The sequence below is a fragment of the Aulonocara stuartgranti genome, assembly GCF_965226115.1.
Source record: "Aulonocara stuartgranti genome assembly, chromosome: 3".
NCBI lineage: Eukaryota > Metazoa > Chordata > Actinopteri > Cichliformes > Cichlidae > Aulonocara > Aulonocara stuartgranti.
The window spans coordinates 49,892,056-49,908,309 of NC_138941.1; the positions used below are offsets into that span (position 1 = coordinate 49,892,056).

The following is a 16,254-nucleotide window of genomic DNA, read 5'->3' on the forward strand; positions in this document are numbered from 1 at the left end:
ATGATATAGGAGTCCCTTAGATAACTTACAAATTTTATTGTTTGGCTTTTTTTCAGTGTTTTATTTGTTCCTGAATAAATCAGTTTGGCTGAGATTAAAGTTATAGTTTTTACACAGCTGAATAAACGTCAAGCAGACAACTGATTAAACAGAAGTGTGAGATGGTAGAATTTAGTCCTGTTATATTTTAGGGAGCAAGGAGCAGACGGCTGAGTTTATTAAGGGAAGGATACAGAAAGCAGTCTCAGAGATTTAAGCCGTCTGTTTCCACTGTTAGGAACATACTGAGAAAATGGACGACCACAGGCTCAGTTCAAGTTAAGGCTCAAAGTGGCAGACCAAAAGAAATCTCAGATAGACAGAAGTGACGAATGGTGAGAACAGTCAGAGTCAAACCACAGACCAGCACCAAAGACCTACAACATCAACTTGCAGCAGATGGAGTCACTGTGCATCGTTCAACCATTCAGCACACTTTACACAAGGAGATGCTGTATGCGAGAGTGATGCAGAGGAAGTCTTTTCTCCGCCCACAGCACAAACAGAGCCGCTTGAGGTTTGCTAAAGTACATTTGGAATAAGGTGCTGTGGACTGATGAAAGTAAAATTGAGTTATTAGGGCATAACAAGGGGCGTTATGCATGGAGGAAAAAGAACACAGCATTTCAAGAAAAACACCTGCTACCTACAGTAAAATATGGTGGTGGCTCCATCATGCTGTGGGGCTGTGTGGCCAGTGCAGGGACTGGGAATCTTGTGAAAGTTGAGGGACACATGGATTCCACTCAGTATCAGCAGATTCTGGAGACCAATGTCCAGGAATCCGTGACAAAGCTGAAGCTGCACCAGGGCTGGATTTTTCAACAAGACAATGACCCGAAACACTGCTGAAAACCCACTAAGGCATGCCTATTCAACTACGAAGTTAGTTGGGCCAGATTTTCAAACCGAGGAATTTATCTGGGCCAGATATTTTTTTTTTTTAAGCCAGTAAGCAGCAGATCATGATCAATTTCAAACCCACACAACTGTACTGAAAAACAAGTATTTTTTTTATTCCTTTTCCCCTATAAATCTGGTGACCTCTCACAAATGCACACCAAAAGGTCCATTTAAAAAAAAGGGAGCTATAACTAAACAATTTTTTGCACATTTGAAATACTAATAATAATAATAACAAAAAACCATTTTTGATAATTCCCTTTCAAATTAAAATAAATATTTCGCTGACCACTCACTTTTCCTGCCATGGATGGAGCCCCATCCGTCACAAGTATACAGACATGCTTCATATCCAGACCATTTTCCTCAAAAAGAGCTTAAATCTTCTCAAACATCATTTCGCCAGCTGCGTGTCCCTCTAACGGTAGCAAGCCGAGCAATTTCCCATCCAAAAAACGGACATATACTCACAACTGTGCATTATCAGTTCTGTCAGTGATCCCCTGCTATAGACATTACATCAGTTTTCTTCAGGTCATCTAACAGCATTTCAAACTCGTCTGACGCCAGAACTTCAATTCTACGAATATTTGAACTGTCCTACAGGGGTACGTTTTTAATAGCAGATGTCACACTCACTTTTCACCGCATCCACCACGGCCAGCTTGCAGTATTTCATTGTTTCAGAATCTGTGAAAGGCCTTTTCTTCTTCGCCAAGAAGCAAACACGAAGGGAAGCTGCTGCAGCTCTCTCTTGGGCTGTACAGGACCCTCACCATGTGTTACACCCCGGCCTAGGCAACCGGGGTGCAACGCAGGAAAATAAAAATAAGGCAAAAACACACGAGAAAAAACTAATACGGGCTTCCACAAAAATAATCCCAAAACGAGATTTAAAGCAAGAAACGACATTTATTTACATCACCAAACACAAGACGTCAAACTATTTACAACGGGGGGAAAATCGCGACCATGACACACTGAAACACAGGGTTTAAATACCTAGAGGGAGCAATCAGGAAAATGGACAACAAGAGGGAAACACAGCTGGGGCAACTCAGAACTGACGAGACAGGGAAACGTAAACTGAACACTAAGATAACACAGACTTTCAAAGTAAAACAGGAAACACATAACAGTCACGCCAAAACAAAACGCCTAAAACAATACACTGCCAACGCCGAACCGTAACATAACAGTCACGCCAAAAGCAACACACCGACAACACCAAAACGTAACAGTTCCCCCCACCCAAAAATCAAACATTTAACACCAAGTGAAAAGTTTGATCCAGACAGACGAAGCCGATGAAGGCTGGAGCGGTCCCACGGACCCTCCAGCGACGACAAAGGCTGGGGCGGTCCCACGGACCCTCCCCTCAGCGAAGGCAGACGAAGCTGATGAAGGCTGGAGCGGTCCCACTGACCCTCCAGCAGACGACGAAGGCTGGAGCGGTCCCACTGACCCTCCAGCAGACGACGAAGGCTGGAGCGGTCCCACGGACCCTCCAGCGAAGGCGGATGAAGGCTGGAGCGGTCCCACGGACCCTCCAACGACGACAAAGGCTGGGGCGGTCCCACAGACCCTCCCCTCAGCGAAGGCAGACGAAGCTGATGAAGGCTGGAGCGGTCCCACTGACCCTCCAGCAGACGACGGAGGCTGGAGCGGTCCCACGGACCCTCCAGCGAAGGCGGATGAAGGCTGGAGCGGTCCCTCGGACCCTCCAGCGGAGACGGACGGCTGAAGCGAAGGCAGACGAAGCTGATGACGGCTGGAGCGGCCCCACCGACCCTCCAGCGGACGACGAAGGCTGGAGCGGTCCCACGGACCATCCAGCGAAGGCGGATGAAGGCTGGAGTGGTCCCTCGGACCCTTCAGCGAAGGCGAATGAAGGCTGGAGCGGTCCCACGGACCCTCCAGCAGACGACAAAGGCTGGGGCGGTCCCCGGACCCCCCAGCGAAGGCAATCCCGGACGAGCCCCCATATGTTACACCCCGGCCTAGGCAACCGGGGTGCAACGCAGGAAAATAAAAATAAGGCAAAAACACACGAGAAAAAACTAATACGGGCTTCCACAAAAATAATCCCAAAACGAGATTTAAAGCAAGAAACGACATTTATTTACATCACCAAACACAAGACGTCAAACTAACTGTTACGTTTTGGTGTTGTCGGTGTGTTGCTTTTGGCGTGACTGTTATGTTACGGTTCGGCGTTGGCAGTGTATTGTTTTAGGCGTTTTGTTTTGGCGTGACTGTTATGTGTTTCCTGTTTTACTTTGAAAGTCTGTGTTATCTTAGTGTTCAGTTTACGTTTCCCTGTCTCGTCAGTTCTGAGTTGCCCCAGCTGTGTTTCCCTCTTGTTGTCCATTTTCCTGATTGCTCCCTCTAGGTATTTAAACCCTGTGTTTCAGTGTGTCATGGTCGCGATCTTCCCCACGTTGTAAATAGTTTGACGTCTTGTGTTTGGTGATGTAAATAAATGTCGTTTCTTGCTTTAAATCTCGTTTTGGGATTATTTTTGTGGAAGCCCGTATTAGTTTTTTCTCGTGTGTTTTTGCCTTATTTTTATTTTTCTGCGTTGCACCCCGGTTGCCTAGGCCGGGGTGTAACACCATGGTAGTACAACTCCGGTTGTAAGATTATTAAACTCGGTAAAATGAATAAGTATTTGTCAGTCCAGGCAGGGTTAAACCGACAGTTTTCATTGTCAATTTTGCGCTTTTGGAGTGAGAAAGACATGCTGTTGTCGCATCATATATTACGATGATTGTTTAATATGTTTACATCACGGTGCATTGTGGATTAAATATTGCTAGGCTACTAGGAGTGTTGCATTCACAGTCTACACTACGCTGTAGGAATTTTTAATTTTTTAAAAATTAATTAATGAATTCATTTTTTGCGTTTTCTCTGTGTTTCTGCCAGGACCACAGGCAGGGCCACTCGCAGGTTGCTTCTGGGCCGCATTTGGCCCGCGGGCCACCATTTGAATAGGCTTGCACTAAGGCATTCATGCAGAGGAACAAGTACAACGTTCTGGAACGGCCATCTCAGTCCTCAGACCTGAATATTACTGAAAATCTGTCTCGAGTTAAAGAGAGCTGTCCATGCTCGGAAACCATCAAACCTGAATGAACTAGAGATGTTTTGTAAAGAGGAATGGTCCAAAATACCGTCAACCACAATCCAGACTCTCATTGGAACCTACAGGAAGCATTTAGAGGTTGTAATTTCTGCAAAAGGCGGATCTACTAAATATTGATTTCATTTCTTTTTTTGTGGTACCCAAATTTATGCACCTGCCTGATTTTGTTTAAACAATTATTGCACACTTTCTGTAAATCCAATAAACTTCATTTCACTTCTCAAATATCACTGTGTGTGTCTCCTATATGATATATCTAACTGACATTTTTTATTGTAACAACCAATGGAAAATAATAAATAATAAATACAGGAAAATAATGACTATTAACAAGGTTGCCCGAACTTTTTACCCCACTGTATATCATATGCAGGCCAAACTGACATTAAATCACTGAGTAAATAATAAGAAACACTGGGCTCCAGCAATTATTTTTAAACTTCGACACAGTCCAAGAAAAGAAAACCTACAAGAGCTGATCAGCAGGAGTGAGAGAAGGAAGACTGGTGTTGGGTTTCCCACTGATGGCTTATTTTTTAACAATTTTGTATAATAAAGGTAATATTTAACATGGTTTCACTAAATTTACTTAATGTCTGATAGCTCTCTGTTAGATTAATCTCAGGACCAAATGGATTCTAGTTTGTTTAATTTTATATTATTTTGTTACATTGGAGGTGAAAATGTAATATATTTGCATTCGTGTAGGACGTTTCTACTCTTAATGACCACTCAAAGTCCTTTTAACAAGAATTCACACATCAATCATACATTCATAGAACACTTTAGGCTTCTTCAAGGGGATCCCAAAAGAACCAGTAGCCTTCTTACTGTGTCAACTATTATAGATCATGAAGTCAAGACTACATCTCTCAGTCACCCTTCAAACTCTGTATGATGTCTTCCTCATGTGCGCCATACAGAGATGGGCAGTAATGCGTTACTTGTAATCTTTTAACGTAAAGTTAAAAGATTAAAATTAATAAAACTATAAAAGTTTTAAAAAGAGACTGTTCCATTTGATTACATTTTGTATGATGGATTATGTAGAAAAAGTAGAATTGGGCTGAAAGATCTATCACTTTATCACCTATTCAGGTTGTAAATCGTGTTTTTAAAAAGTAACTAAGTAACTAAGTAATTAATTACTTTTGAAAATAAGTAATCAGTAAAGTAACGGGATTACTTTTGGGGGGAAGTAATCAGTAATTAGTTACTGATTACTTTTTTCAAGTAACTTGACCAACACTGGCGCCATATATGATGATACCTACAGTATTGTAATATTTAACCAGTAGGTGCCTGACTCTGTGGGAATATGTGATAATGTGCTGAGAAAAAAGAGAGATCTTCTGACACTGTCAATGTCCCCCTTTGTCTTCTGTCACCACATTACATTAAATCACATTAAATTAAATAAATAAAAGGCACACAGATATTTTAATTTTCTAAGTTTAAACATTTGAAGCGTTTTCTATGTTCTATTGTAAATAAAATCTGGGTGTGAGATTTTCTAATCATTGCATTCTGGCTTTATTTAGATTTTCCAAATATTTTAGAATTGGATGGAATTGGATCGAACAAGAAAATAAAGTCATGGTAGATTTGGTGAGTGGACCATTAATCTGAAGCGGGGTAAAGAATCACGTTAATTAGTGAACAGAACAAATGTTGAAGGAGACGAACAAGAAAATACCTCCCTTCTTTTGTTCCTCTGTTTTAGTCGAAAAACTTTTCAAATCTTATTTTTTCCACTTCTTTTTTCATCAAAAAACTGCTGACGACATTGATTGAAAAACAATTATTTTCCTAATAAATTCTTTTAATTTTCTTTTCCTACGTTCTTTCTGACTCTGGGTTTTAATAAAAGAAAATAACTTTTCAGTCAAACTTTTATTTTACCTTCTGATAGTTGATGTTCATTTTGGGCATTTCATGAACCAGCTTTTGGATTTGTAGACTGAACTTCTTATTTGGATCAGAGTGTACAACGTACTTAGAAAACCATTAACAGTAGTAATAACAAAGAGAAATTATTAGAGGAAGAGATCAAACAAGTAGATAAATTAAAATAATGTCTGATACATGTTGAGTTTTGTAAGTGGGGGTTGAGTTTTATTAGATTTACATAAAATTAATGATATAAATTAGTCTTTTAAAATATACTCACCAAGGCGAGTGTATTTGCTGGCCATATCGGCCATAGTTGATATGATTTTCTGTCTCTGCTGATGTTCTGCTGCTCAGTTGTTTCCTCTGTATTGCTCTGCAGTGTTTGAATGTGTAGAAACGTGCCTGAGAGGTGGGGCAGAAAGATCAAAAGGAAACAGGAACGGTTAGTTGTTGGTTAGATGTCATTCAAATTGAGTTACTTTTGTATGAGAGATGAGTTCATACTTTGTGTATGTTTTGTGTTTGGTGCACTGAAGAAAAAAGGAGAGCTAATGTCTAATCTAGGTGTTTAACCTGTGTAAGTGTGGACAGTTAATCACAGACCTCGTATTTCATATTGATGTTTCTGTTGCTTTCACACACTCTGCCTGGGTTATTAATTTTGTGACTCAAACGAGTATAGTTTTGTGCCAGCTTGACTAAAATGGGCATTTTATATGTTAGCTGAGTGTTAAATTCTTCCTTTCCATGTCAGCATATTTAATTTGGCTTTTTATTAAATGAAAGAAAACTCATATCAAAAGGTATGATGTCTGACCGGGCAGCCAGGGCAACGCCCAGAAGCTAGGCAAATACTTTCTCTGTCACATATCACACAAACAATACAAAAGAGGAGATCAGGCCATGTGGACACACATGGGGAACAAAGCAGAACAGAATTTGAATGATGATGAGGGAAGCAAAATTGGAGATGGGAGACTATCAAAATAAAACAGGAAGTACACATACACACACTCACACACAGACTGGGGATAGATGTGGAGACACAACGAACTAGGTGAGACCAAGGAGCAAAACATAGTGAAAACAGACAGACACAGGTACAAAACACTGAGATGAAACAAGGATGGACTAGGCACGAAAATCAAAGGCACATACAGGAGAGCAAATAGGAAACGTTTTCCTTCCTGCGGCTCTATATTATTTTCTGTTTTCTTGTTAAATAAACTTTTGTTTAATGAAACTGATTTGCCACGCCTCTTCTTTGTTAATAACGTGCCTGTGTGCCTTTATAACTGTTAAAACTGTTGCACTGGCTAGTGTAATATTCTCTGCGGTGTAGTTCTACCTCCAGGTGACGTTATCAGTACCGTTTAATTACCTTTACTGGTTTTCCTTCACCCCACCACGCAAACACAAAATAAATGGAATCTTAATTTTAGAACGGATGACTCAGTTATGTGAAGTTTTTACATACAAACTGCTCTATTTGAATAACTCAATACATGAAACGCAGCTTAACAGGCTTCCATATATACCACATATTCCTCAAACACTATTATAAAAACTTTGTTTTTAGATGTTCTGGCTCTCCGCATGAATCCAAGTCGCTTGTGCATGAGACAAAGAGCCGACTTTAAACTAATTACTGTCCATACACTTCCTGAAACGGGCAGAAGGAAATCCAAACGAAAGAAAGTCAAAGCAACACGTCTGTAATTTAGCGCAGAGAAGCAGTAGCGGTCCCGCTGTAAAGCTATCAGACGCCCACCCAGACCAGACTGTCTGTAATGTATCGTGAAATTAGCATTTGCAAGAGACGATTACGACAGAAGTAATACTAAGATCGTAACAAGTCAAAGTTATACACCGATCAAACGGCGCCGCCCGATTCTCAAACAAAGTGCTCCAACCTATAAACACACCTGTTTACTACAAGGTAAAATAATTAAACGTATGACACAAAATAAAAACATACTAGCAATCGATGTAGAGAACGATCTGCAGGTGATCTCTGCAAAAACATAAGAAGCACGAATTGACAAAAATATGGCCAATTCAGACAACAGGGACATGTACGTGACTCTTACCTCTGACAGCTGGGGAGGTCATGAGTCCGGAAACCCGGATACACACTGAAAAAAAGGGATTGGCCATCTCTTGGATTTACATAAGCATCTTGCATGCATTTAACACAATTGCCTCATGCTTTAAAGTTAAGTATAACTATATAGTGTGGAAACCACATGATATGCAGAGAGCGTATATTAAATTGTTCATATCATGTTCGAGTGAAGTAGGTCAATAATATAGCAATGTTAAATCTCTCGACACCGCACGGGATTTCAGTCTCGTGTGCTTTGGATCGTGGTTTGAGGAAGGCATCCATCTCAGTCAAGTCGAGCAGCCGCCTCTACTTTTTTTGGTATAGCGAAAAAAGTAATTCGGGTGGTTGTTACTAGTGATGGGTAGATGAGGCCTCGTGAAGCGTTTCAGCACATTCCCCAAACTGTATCGATACTGCGTCGACACAGTGTTGCTGGTTTACTCCATACTGACACCTGCTGGACATTAAATATCACTGCAGGCAACTTACTTGAGACTCACAACAGACACTGATTCAATGACCTAGTCATACTTGTATACACTGTAAAGTATTGTACTTTCCATGGAATCATTTTATATATTTTACATTGCAAATATTTAAGACATCTTTAAAATATATTGTGAATGACATTAAGTGAAAATTAAAATGAAAGTATTGTGAATGTAATATTACCCATTTAAATGTAATTGACTCAGAGTTTATTATAAATTTCTATTCAGAAAAGGATATATTCGTTAAAGGATCCTCTGATCTTGGAATGTTTCTCTCCGACACTCTCCACAATACTAAGGGGTTGGCACTCCTTTATAATAAAATTCACGACAGCCTGGTCCAGAACAGTCTTCCCAGATGCTTGATTTCAAAATAATAAAACACATATTAATAAAAAAAAAATGATGATAAAGCTGTTCAGTGTCAATATAGGCCGACCTGTGTTCATTCTCAGTGTGTTTGTCTCCTCATTTTCATGTTTGGCTCTGTAATGCTCTGATTTGCCCCAGCTGTGTTTCCCTCCTGTTGTCCATTCCCTGATTGTTCCCTCCATGTATTTAAGCCCTGTGTGTCAGTTGATCATGGTCGTGATCTTCCCCCCGTTGTAAATAGTTTGACGTTTTGTGTTTTGATGTAAATAAATTCGTTTTGAGACACTTTTTGGGATTTTGGTGGAGAGCCTTAGTGTTTTTCTTCGTAGTTTTATTTTCCTTATCTTTGCTTTTCTACGTTGCACCCCGGTTGCCTAGGCCGGGACGGTGGCCGGTGCCGTATGGGCTGGACATGGAACGAACATTTTTCGTTGGGGTTGTATGTTTTAAATGTTTGTTTTTTTGGGTGGGGGGTATGTTAGGTCTATGCTGGGTCAAGTGTGCTGCCTGTGCAGGTGTTTACCACTGATGTTCCTTTCCCAAATGTGCAACTCCAATCAAAGACTTATGCGCTGGTCCTTGTTGTTGCAAGATTTTAACTTGGGGATCAGTTACAAGAAAGGGAAGGATAACGTATTGGCTGACACCCTGTCTAGAGCACTGTCTCCTTGAATTAAACATTTTGGGGTTAATGTTAATTCTTGGGTAAGGGGGTGTTACGACTGTGACCGTAATTGTGTGTGGATTTGAGTGTCTAGGTGCTCCTCCGGGATTGACGATTTGGCGTTGGTAAGGTGTTGTTTTTGCGTGACTGTTATGTGTTTCCTATTTTACTTTGAAAGTCTGTGTATCTTAGTGTGTTCAGTTTACGTTTCCCTGTCTCGTCAGTTCTGATTTGCCCCAGCTGTGTTTCCCTCCTGTTGTCCATTCCCTGATTGTTCCCTCCATGTATTTAAGCCCTGTGTGTCAGTTGATCATGGTCGTGATCTTCCCCCCGTTGTAAATAGTTTGACGTTTTGTGTTTTGATGTAAATAAATTCGTTTTGAGACACTTTTTGGGATTTTGGTGGAGAGCCTTAGTGTTTTTCTTCGTAGTTTTATTTTCCTTATCTTTGCTTTTCTACGTTGCACCCCGGTTGCCTAGGCCGGGGTGTAACATGCCTAAACACTGAGGAGGTGCTTTTGTTTGTGTACGAAAGCTCCGCAGAACAGATGCGACATTCAACCTGCATAAAATGAAATAAATAATTTACGCTGCAAGTCACATTGCTGTTTTTTTCTATTCTGATAGATTACACTGAAACAAAGGCAGACAAACTATTACCTTATTTGCAGTTAAAAGATCAAAATGATCCCACACAGCAGAAGCATTTCTTTTTCTTTCGGGCTCCATTTTGTTATGGAGAGATGTGTATTTTTATTTGTTGTAGAGAGATATGTATTTTTTTGTCTTTGCAAGAGTAATTTTGTGGGGGGGGGGGGGGGGGGGTTGGTGGTGACTCATTCCGTTGGCAGATGCGGTACCTTTTTTTTTTTTTTGTGTGTGTGTCCCGTTTGGATCTATAGCCATCAGAATTGTTGTCTTAAGGCCAAGAAAGATGCCAAGCGGATTTATTTTACCAAGTGGATCATCATGGCCTTGCCATATTGGTCCATTTGATTGACCTTTATTATAATTATGAATTTATTTTATTTTCAGTTGCTACAAACGGGACAGACATGACTGGGGGATAGGACAGGGAGAAAGAATGAAAGAAAGAGAGGGAGAGAAAGAAAACCAAAGGGGAGAAGAGACGGTGAGAAGGGGGGGAAGAAAAAAAAAGGAAACAAACAAAACACCTGGGTCACCTGTATGGAGAAAAAAAACAGAAGAGAAAGCAAACAACAAAGAGCAACATAATAAAAAAAAAAAAACAGCACCATCACAATAAACTAGCTAGCAGTAGATATCAGTAGATACTAAATAATAAACGATATTGTGCAGCACGCAAGATAGACAGCGCACAATGTGCTTTGAGGCAGCAGCCAAGAAAGGTGTAGTCCGTGTCTGTGAACACCCGTGTGTACACCTGTGTGCACACCTGTGTGGATCAGCATGCTTATATTCCATGTAACGATCTGCTAGGGAGTGTGGGGAGCCATAGCCCCGTCCACCAGGTATGAAGCAGGTATGGAGGAGGTCCAGGCCCCAGATATCCAGAGGCCCCCAGAGTACCTGGATGCGGTACCTTTTAAACACAGTTTGGCGCGTTGGCAATGAGCGATACAGCAGCTGTATCGATCACGTGACTTTTTCTTAAAGCGACGCACGCCCCGATACAGGCTTCGCTCTGTGAGCTTGATACATGCGTCGGTGCGTTAGTGTTGCTGGACCCATCACTACCTAGCGCTCATTCAAATTTAGAGTCATTAAACGCCAGGTCACATGCTTGCTGTGGGCAGGCACATTCAGATGCTGGAATGCTTTTTTGTCGTAACTTGTGTAGTCTGAGGTCACCTGACGCACAGAGTGTCTGAGCCTCCTGAGCGAGCTGTATTGCTTCTTTGACACTTGCAGTGCTGGTCACACCATCGTCCACGTAGAAATCCTTCATTATGAATTGAGATGCAAGAGGAAACTGTGTCTCGTTTTCTTTAGCAAGATGCTTTAATCCATAATTTGCACACCCTGGCGAGGACGTAGCACCGAAAAGGTGCACCTTCATCCGAAACTCTTTGGGCTCGGTGTTCATTGCGCCATTTTTCCACCCTAAAAGTTTTTAAATAGTCTCTGTCTGCTTCATACACATGAAATTGATGGAACATTTTTTCAATGTCGCATGATAATGCAACTTGATACCTTTTAAACTGATAAGAACACCATTAAGGCTATTCAGCAAATCTTGACCTGACAGCAAATGATCATTAAGACTGGTACCTCTGTATTTTGCGGAGCCGTCAAACACTACTCTGAGTTTGTCTGGTTTTTGGGGGTAATATATATCGTGGTGAGGAATATACCACCTTTCTCCTTCTTTAGCTTCATTCTGCGCTTCCTCTGCATCACCTTTTTCTATGATTTCACTCATAAACTTTATATACCGTTCCTTGTACCTTTGGTCTTTTGACAGTTTGGTTTTGAGACTTTGAAGCTGCACAGTGGCCATTTGCTTATTGTCTGGTAAGAGGGGTCTGTCCTTAAATGGAAGTGGCATTTCATGATGTCCTTCAGTGTTTTTGTAAATGCCTTCCTTTAACATGTTCAGAAAGAGAATGTCATCTTGAGACACTGATTTGTTATCCTTGATATCATCCTTGAAGTAGGATTCAAGTACCTTGATTACATCAGCTGGAGTCACTAGGGGAATAATAATAATAATAATAATATATCTATCTATCTATCTATCTATCTATCTATCTATCTATCTATCTATCTATCTATCTATCTATCTATCTATCTATAACTGCAACTCTGTGACACACATTAGACATGCTAGATGCTGCGGTGGGTGGCTGGAATTTCCATAAGGCTCCTGAACTGACCTGGGATCCGCCCCTGGGCAGGGCCAACTCCAGCTCCTGCACACCTGGAGCCTATTGCAGGCAATCAATTATTTTGTAATTATTTGGATTTTTGCATGACTTCTTCCCAGGACTTGGAGAAACTATCTGCCAGTTTCAAAAAAGAAAAACATAACAGTGACTCCATCTGTAGATTTGTGATTACAGAGAGATCTTACACGGCTTATGGAATGGAGCAGTCTTGAGCCACATCCTCTCTGACATTAAGATGTATGCCAGGAGGGAACAAGTTACTGATTGACTGATCCACACCACTAGTATGGATGCCTACCCTTACATGTGAGAAATGTGTTCACCTGAAGCATGATTGCATGCTCCCTCCCTTCAGTGGTGGTGGGGATGAATAGAATAAAATCATTCTATTTTATACTATTTTCATATTCATCTTTGGAGGACACAAGGCCCTGGGTTGGCTAAGCATTTGACCTTGTTAGTGCCCAAGTTCAAAGCTAACCTTGAAAAAAATTTCAAGAAATTGTAAAGAGTAATACAACATCAAGGTGATGCCATAACTACCTGAAATTATCATATTTTAATTGAAACAGGCGGATGTCAACATGTTGTAATGAAAACATCCCAAAACATCCAAGTATTAGTTTAGCTCTTGCCCTTCAAGGGCAGTTGTGCTCTCTGGGTGCTCTTGTTGTTATAGTCATTATGTAATATTTCCTCATACCTCTCCTTCAGGCTACATGCATTTCTTTGTAGTAGATCATTAATTTATCCCTTTTATCACAAAGCCATCGGACACTTGCTGAACAGGACTTGCAGACAACACCATTCATCCATGCCAAAAATTAAATATTGACTCAAACATCCTAGTCAAAGGCACACACCTGCAGTGCAAACAGAATTTAGAAAGGCATCACTGCTGCTCTGTGTGGTTTTCCTCTCATAGCAGCTGGACAGAGGGAAATAAAGCGAAAAGCCTCTGTTTGAATCCAGAGTATACAGAAATATGAATCTATTTAGATTTTTAAAAGAGACAACCCCATTTCCTTTCATTGATCAGGATATTACATCTGATTTTTTAAAAAAACGTGTACTTCATTGTCTCATGGAGTGTTTTTACTAATCTTTCTGGAAGCAGCCCTGTAGAGACTCCAGCAGGTTTGATTTTCAACCATATCTCCAAACACACACAACCTCAGAGAGACTTTCTTATAGATTAGTAATTTACACCTCACACCTCACATTGTTAGGTGCATCTTTTCATTTACTCGTTAACCCAAATATCTAATGAGCTAGTCACATGGCATAAGTGGTCAACAGAGCCTGTTTAGATTCAAACCCAGCATCAAAATGAGGAAGAAAGGGGACTTTGAACTTGACATGGTTAGTGGTGTGAGTATGTCAAAAGATTACAGAGGATGGTCTGAAAAGAGAAAATTTCCAAAATTGAGGAATTGTTGATGCCAGAGGTCAGAGGAGAGGGGCCTGATTGCTTTGAGCTGACAGGAAAGCAGCAGTAACTCGAATAACCACTCATTTGGTGCAGAAGAGCATCTCTGGTCTGGTCTGGTCAACAGCAGCAGAAGACCACACCAAGTGCCACTCCTGTCAGTTAAAAACAGGAAACTCGGGCTACAATTGATACAACCTCATCAAAGCTGGACAATAGAAGACTGGAAAAACTTTGCCTGGTCTGATGAGTCGCAATTTCTGCTGATACATTTGAATGGTAGGGACAGAATTTGGCATAAACAAAATCAAAGTATGGATCCATCCTAGCTTTTATCGATAGCTCAGGCTGGTAATGATGGTGTAATGATGTTGATAGATATTTCATGGCACCCTTCAGGTCTCTTAGTACCAATTGAGCATCATTTAAACACCACAGCCTACATGAGAATTGGTTGCTGACCATGTCCATCACATTTGTTCCACAGTCACCAGATCTCAGTCCACTAGAGCACCTTCGGATGTGATGGATCAAGAGAGTCTCATTGTGGATGTGCAGCCAATAAATCTGCAATAACTGTCAGCTGCTGTCATGTCAAGTGCCACAAAGAAGCTCCAACCTGGCAAGGGTGTGCCTAATAAAGTGGCTGGTAAATGACATTTGTGGATGCACCTGCAGTCGTCAGGCAACTTGCACAAAAAATGAACGATAAACAGCACAATTGTCACTTTTGCTGTTTCAGTATTGGTTCTTCATGCAGAAACAACCGAATGTTGATGATCTGTCATATTGAAAAATCACATCAGGGAAGCTGGATAGAAAGACAAATAGCTCTCTTTCCCAAAATAACTGGGAACTGTAGTTTTTACCAAAAAGGACTTCAAGTGCCTTTTACTTAATGAGTGCTTTAAAGAATATTTGCCACTATAAGGCTTTGGATAGCCAACAATAGGCTAAGTGTTTTCAATTTCTGTGCATTTTCGGATCAAAATTAAATTAGAGCTAAAAAAAAAAAGGATTTGCCATTACGTCAGCATTTGTTAAGAATTTAGTTTCTGTATTCAATCATCGTTTCTGGTGTCTCTGGTGTCTCCAGTTTATTTTTAAAAATGTTTGCTGGTGACTTGCTTTATTTTTCTTCCTCACCTTTGTTCTCCTTCCTTCATCATTATCGTTTTCACCCAGCCAGAGTAGTTTCACTTACACTTCTTTGCACTTTCCAGTCAGTCCTGTGTGTGTGCAATTTTGTTCCTCCGGCTCCTCCCTGTGAGTTTATCCTGTGCTCAGTTGTCTGCATGCCACAGGGACGAGTTTGTCCATTTAAAGCTCTCAATGAATTGATGACGGTTTAACTTATGAGGAGATGAGAAGGAATTATTGGTTAGATCAAAAGGTTAAATCCTTGCCAGATGGCTCCAAGTTTAATGCCATTTACGCACATCCTTAAAGGAAAGTAGTAAGGCCTTTTAAGGGAACTGAAGACTTCTTTATAGGATTATGACACCTCTTGTAAAAATAAACGCAGTAAGAATCATTAAAATAAAATTTAGACATTTAGGGTTTTTAAAAAAATATGATTAAATAAAGTATTGGACCTCCTTACAACTGTATAGTTTACAAGGTTAGGTGTCTGTGAAACAGGAATCTGGGTATCCAAAAGAAAATCAGTGAGCCTGACGGTTTTTAACTCCCTGCATAACTCTGGAGAGTAAACTCTGTGAGTTTGATGTTTGCTGAAGGGGAAAACACTCTTAATAGTAAAGAAACATCTCAGTAGAGGTGGGCCCAGAGATGTACTGATAAAGCAGGCTGATCTAGTTAAGCACAAAGATTAAAAATGTGCTGGAGGGGGTTTGGCAAGCAGAGAATCAACCCAGCGTGTAGGACTTGCAAACAGACAAAAACTTAAAATGACAGCTTTTATTTTCTTAGCAAAAGGCAAAGAAAACAAAAGCAAACACAATAACAGACCAGACCAGACCAACAGACAATGAGGGTGGACATGACAAAGAGATATAAACACAGTAGGAGAGTAGGGCAGAATGGACACACCTTGGAGCACAGCTGAACAGATGCTAACTGACAAGACAGGGATAGTAAAAAGGAACATCAACACCAGACAGGCACGGGACCTGACTGGGGAGACAGACTTCGAATCATAAAAAGAGATTAGACTAGAGAGTAAACAGACCGCAAAAAGTTTATATAATTCATGATCAGGGAAAATAACAACATACTAATATTACCAAGACTGAACATAAGATACTAACTCTAAATTACTGGACCCAGGACCATGAAAGAAAACAATAAGCTGCTACACAATAACAATGGACACAAT

General features: G+C 40.6%; 2 protein-coding genes across 3 annotated transcripts in view; both read right to left on the bottom strand.

Moving 5' to 3' along the window:
- Nucleotides 1-16,254, bottom strand: part of LOC309703794 (GTPase IMAP family member 8-like) — a 37,468-nt gene that overhangs the window by 4,914 nt on the left and 16,300 nt on the right. Inside the window, exon 1 of one of the 2 annotated variants that reach the window (XM_082528699.1) lies at nt 6,261-6,378. The exons of the other annotated variant lie outside the window; for it this stretch is intronic. Within the exon in view, the coding sequence (XP_082384825.1) occupies nt 6,261-6,294 (34 nt within the window). The 5' untranslated portion in view covers nt 6,295-6,378. Of the gene's footprint in view, nt 1-6,260; nt 6,379-16,254 lie in introns of those variants that run through there. 2 annotated transcript variants of the gene reach the window in all.
- On the bottom strand, nt 1,745-3,088 carry LOC309703807 (uncharacterized protein). The gene is made up of 2 exons (XM_082528724.1): nt 2,162-3,088; nt 1,745-2,100 (listed from the first exon to the last, which is right to left on the bottom strand). Exons 1-2 carry the CDS (start codon nt 2,772-2,774, stop codon nt 2,054-2,056), a joined length of 660 nt encoding a protein of 219 aa, XP_082384850.1. The 5' UTR covers nt 2,775-3,088; the 3' UTR covers nt 1,745-2,053.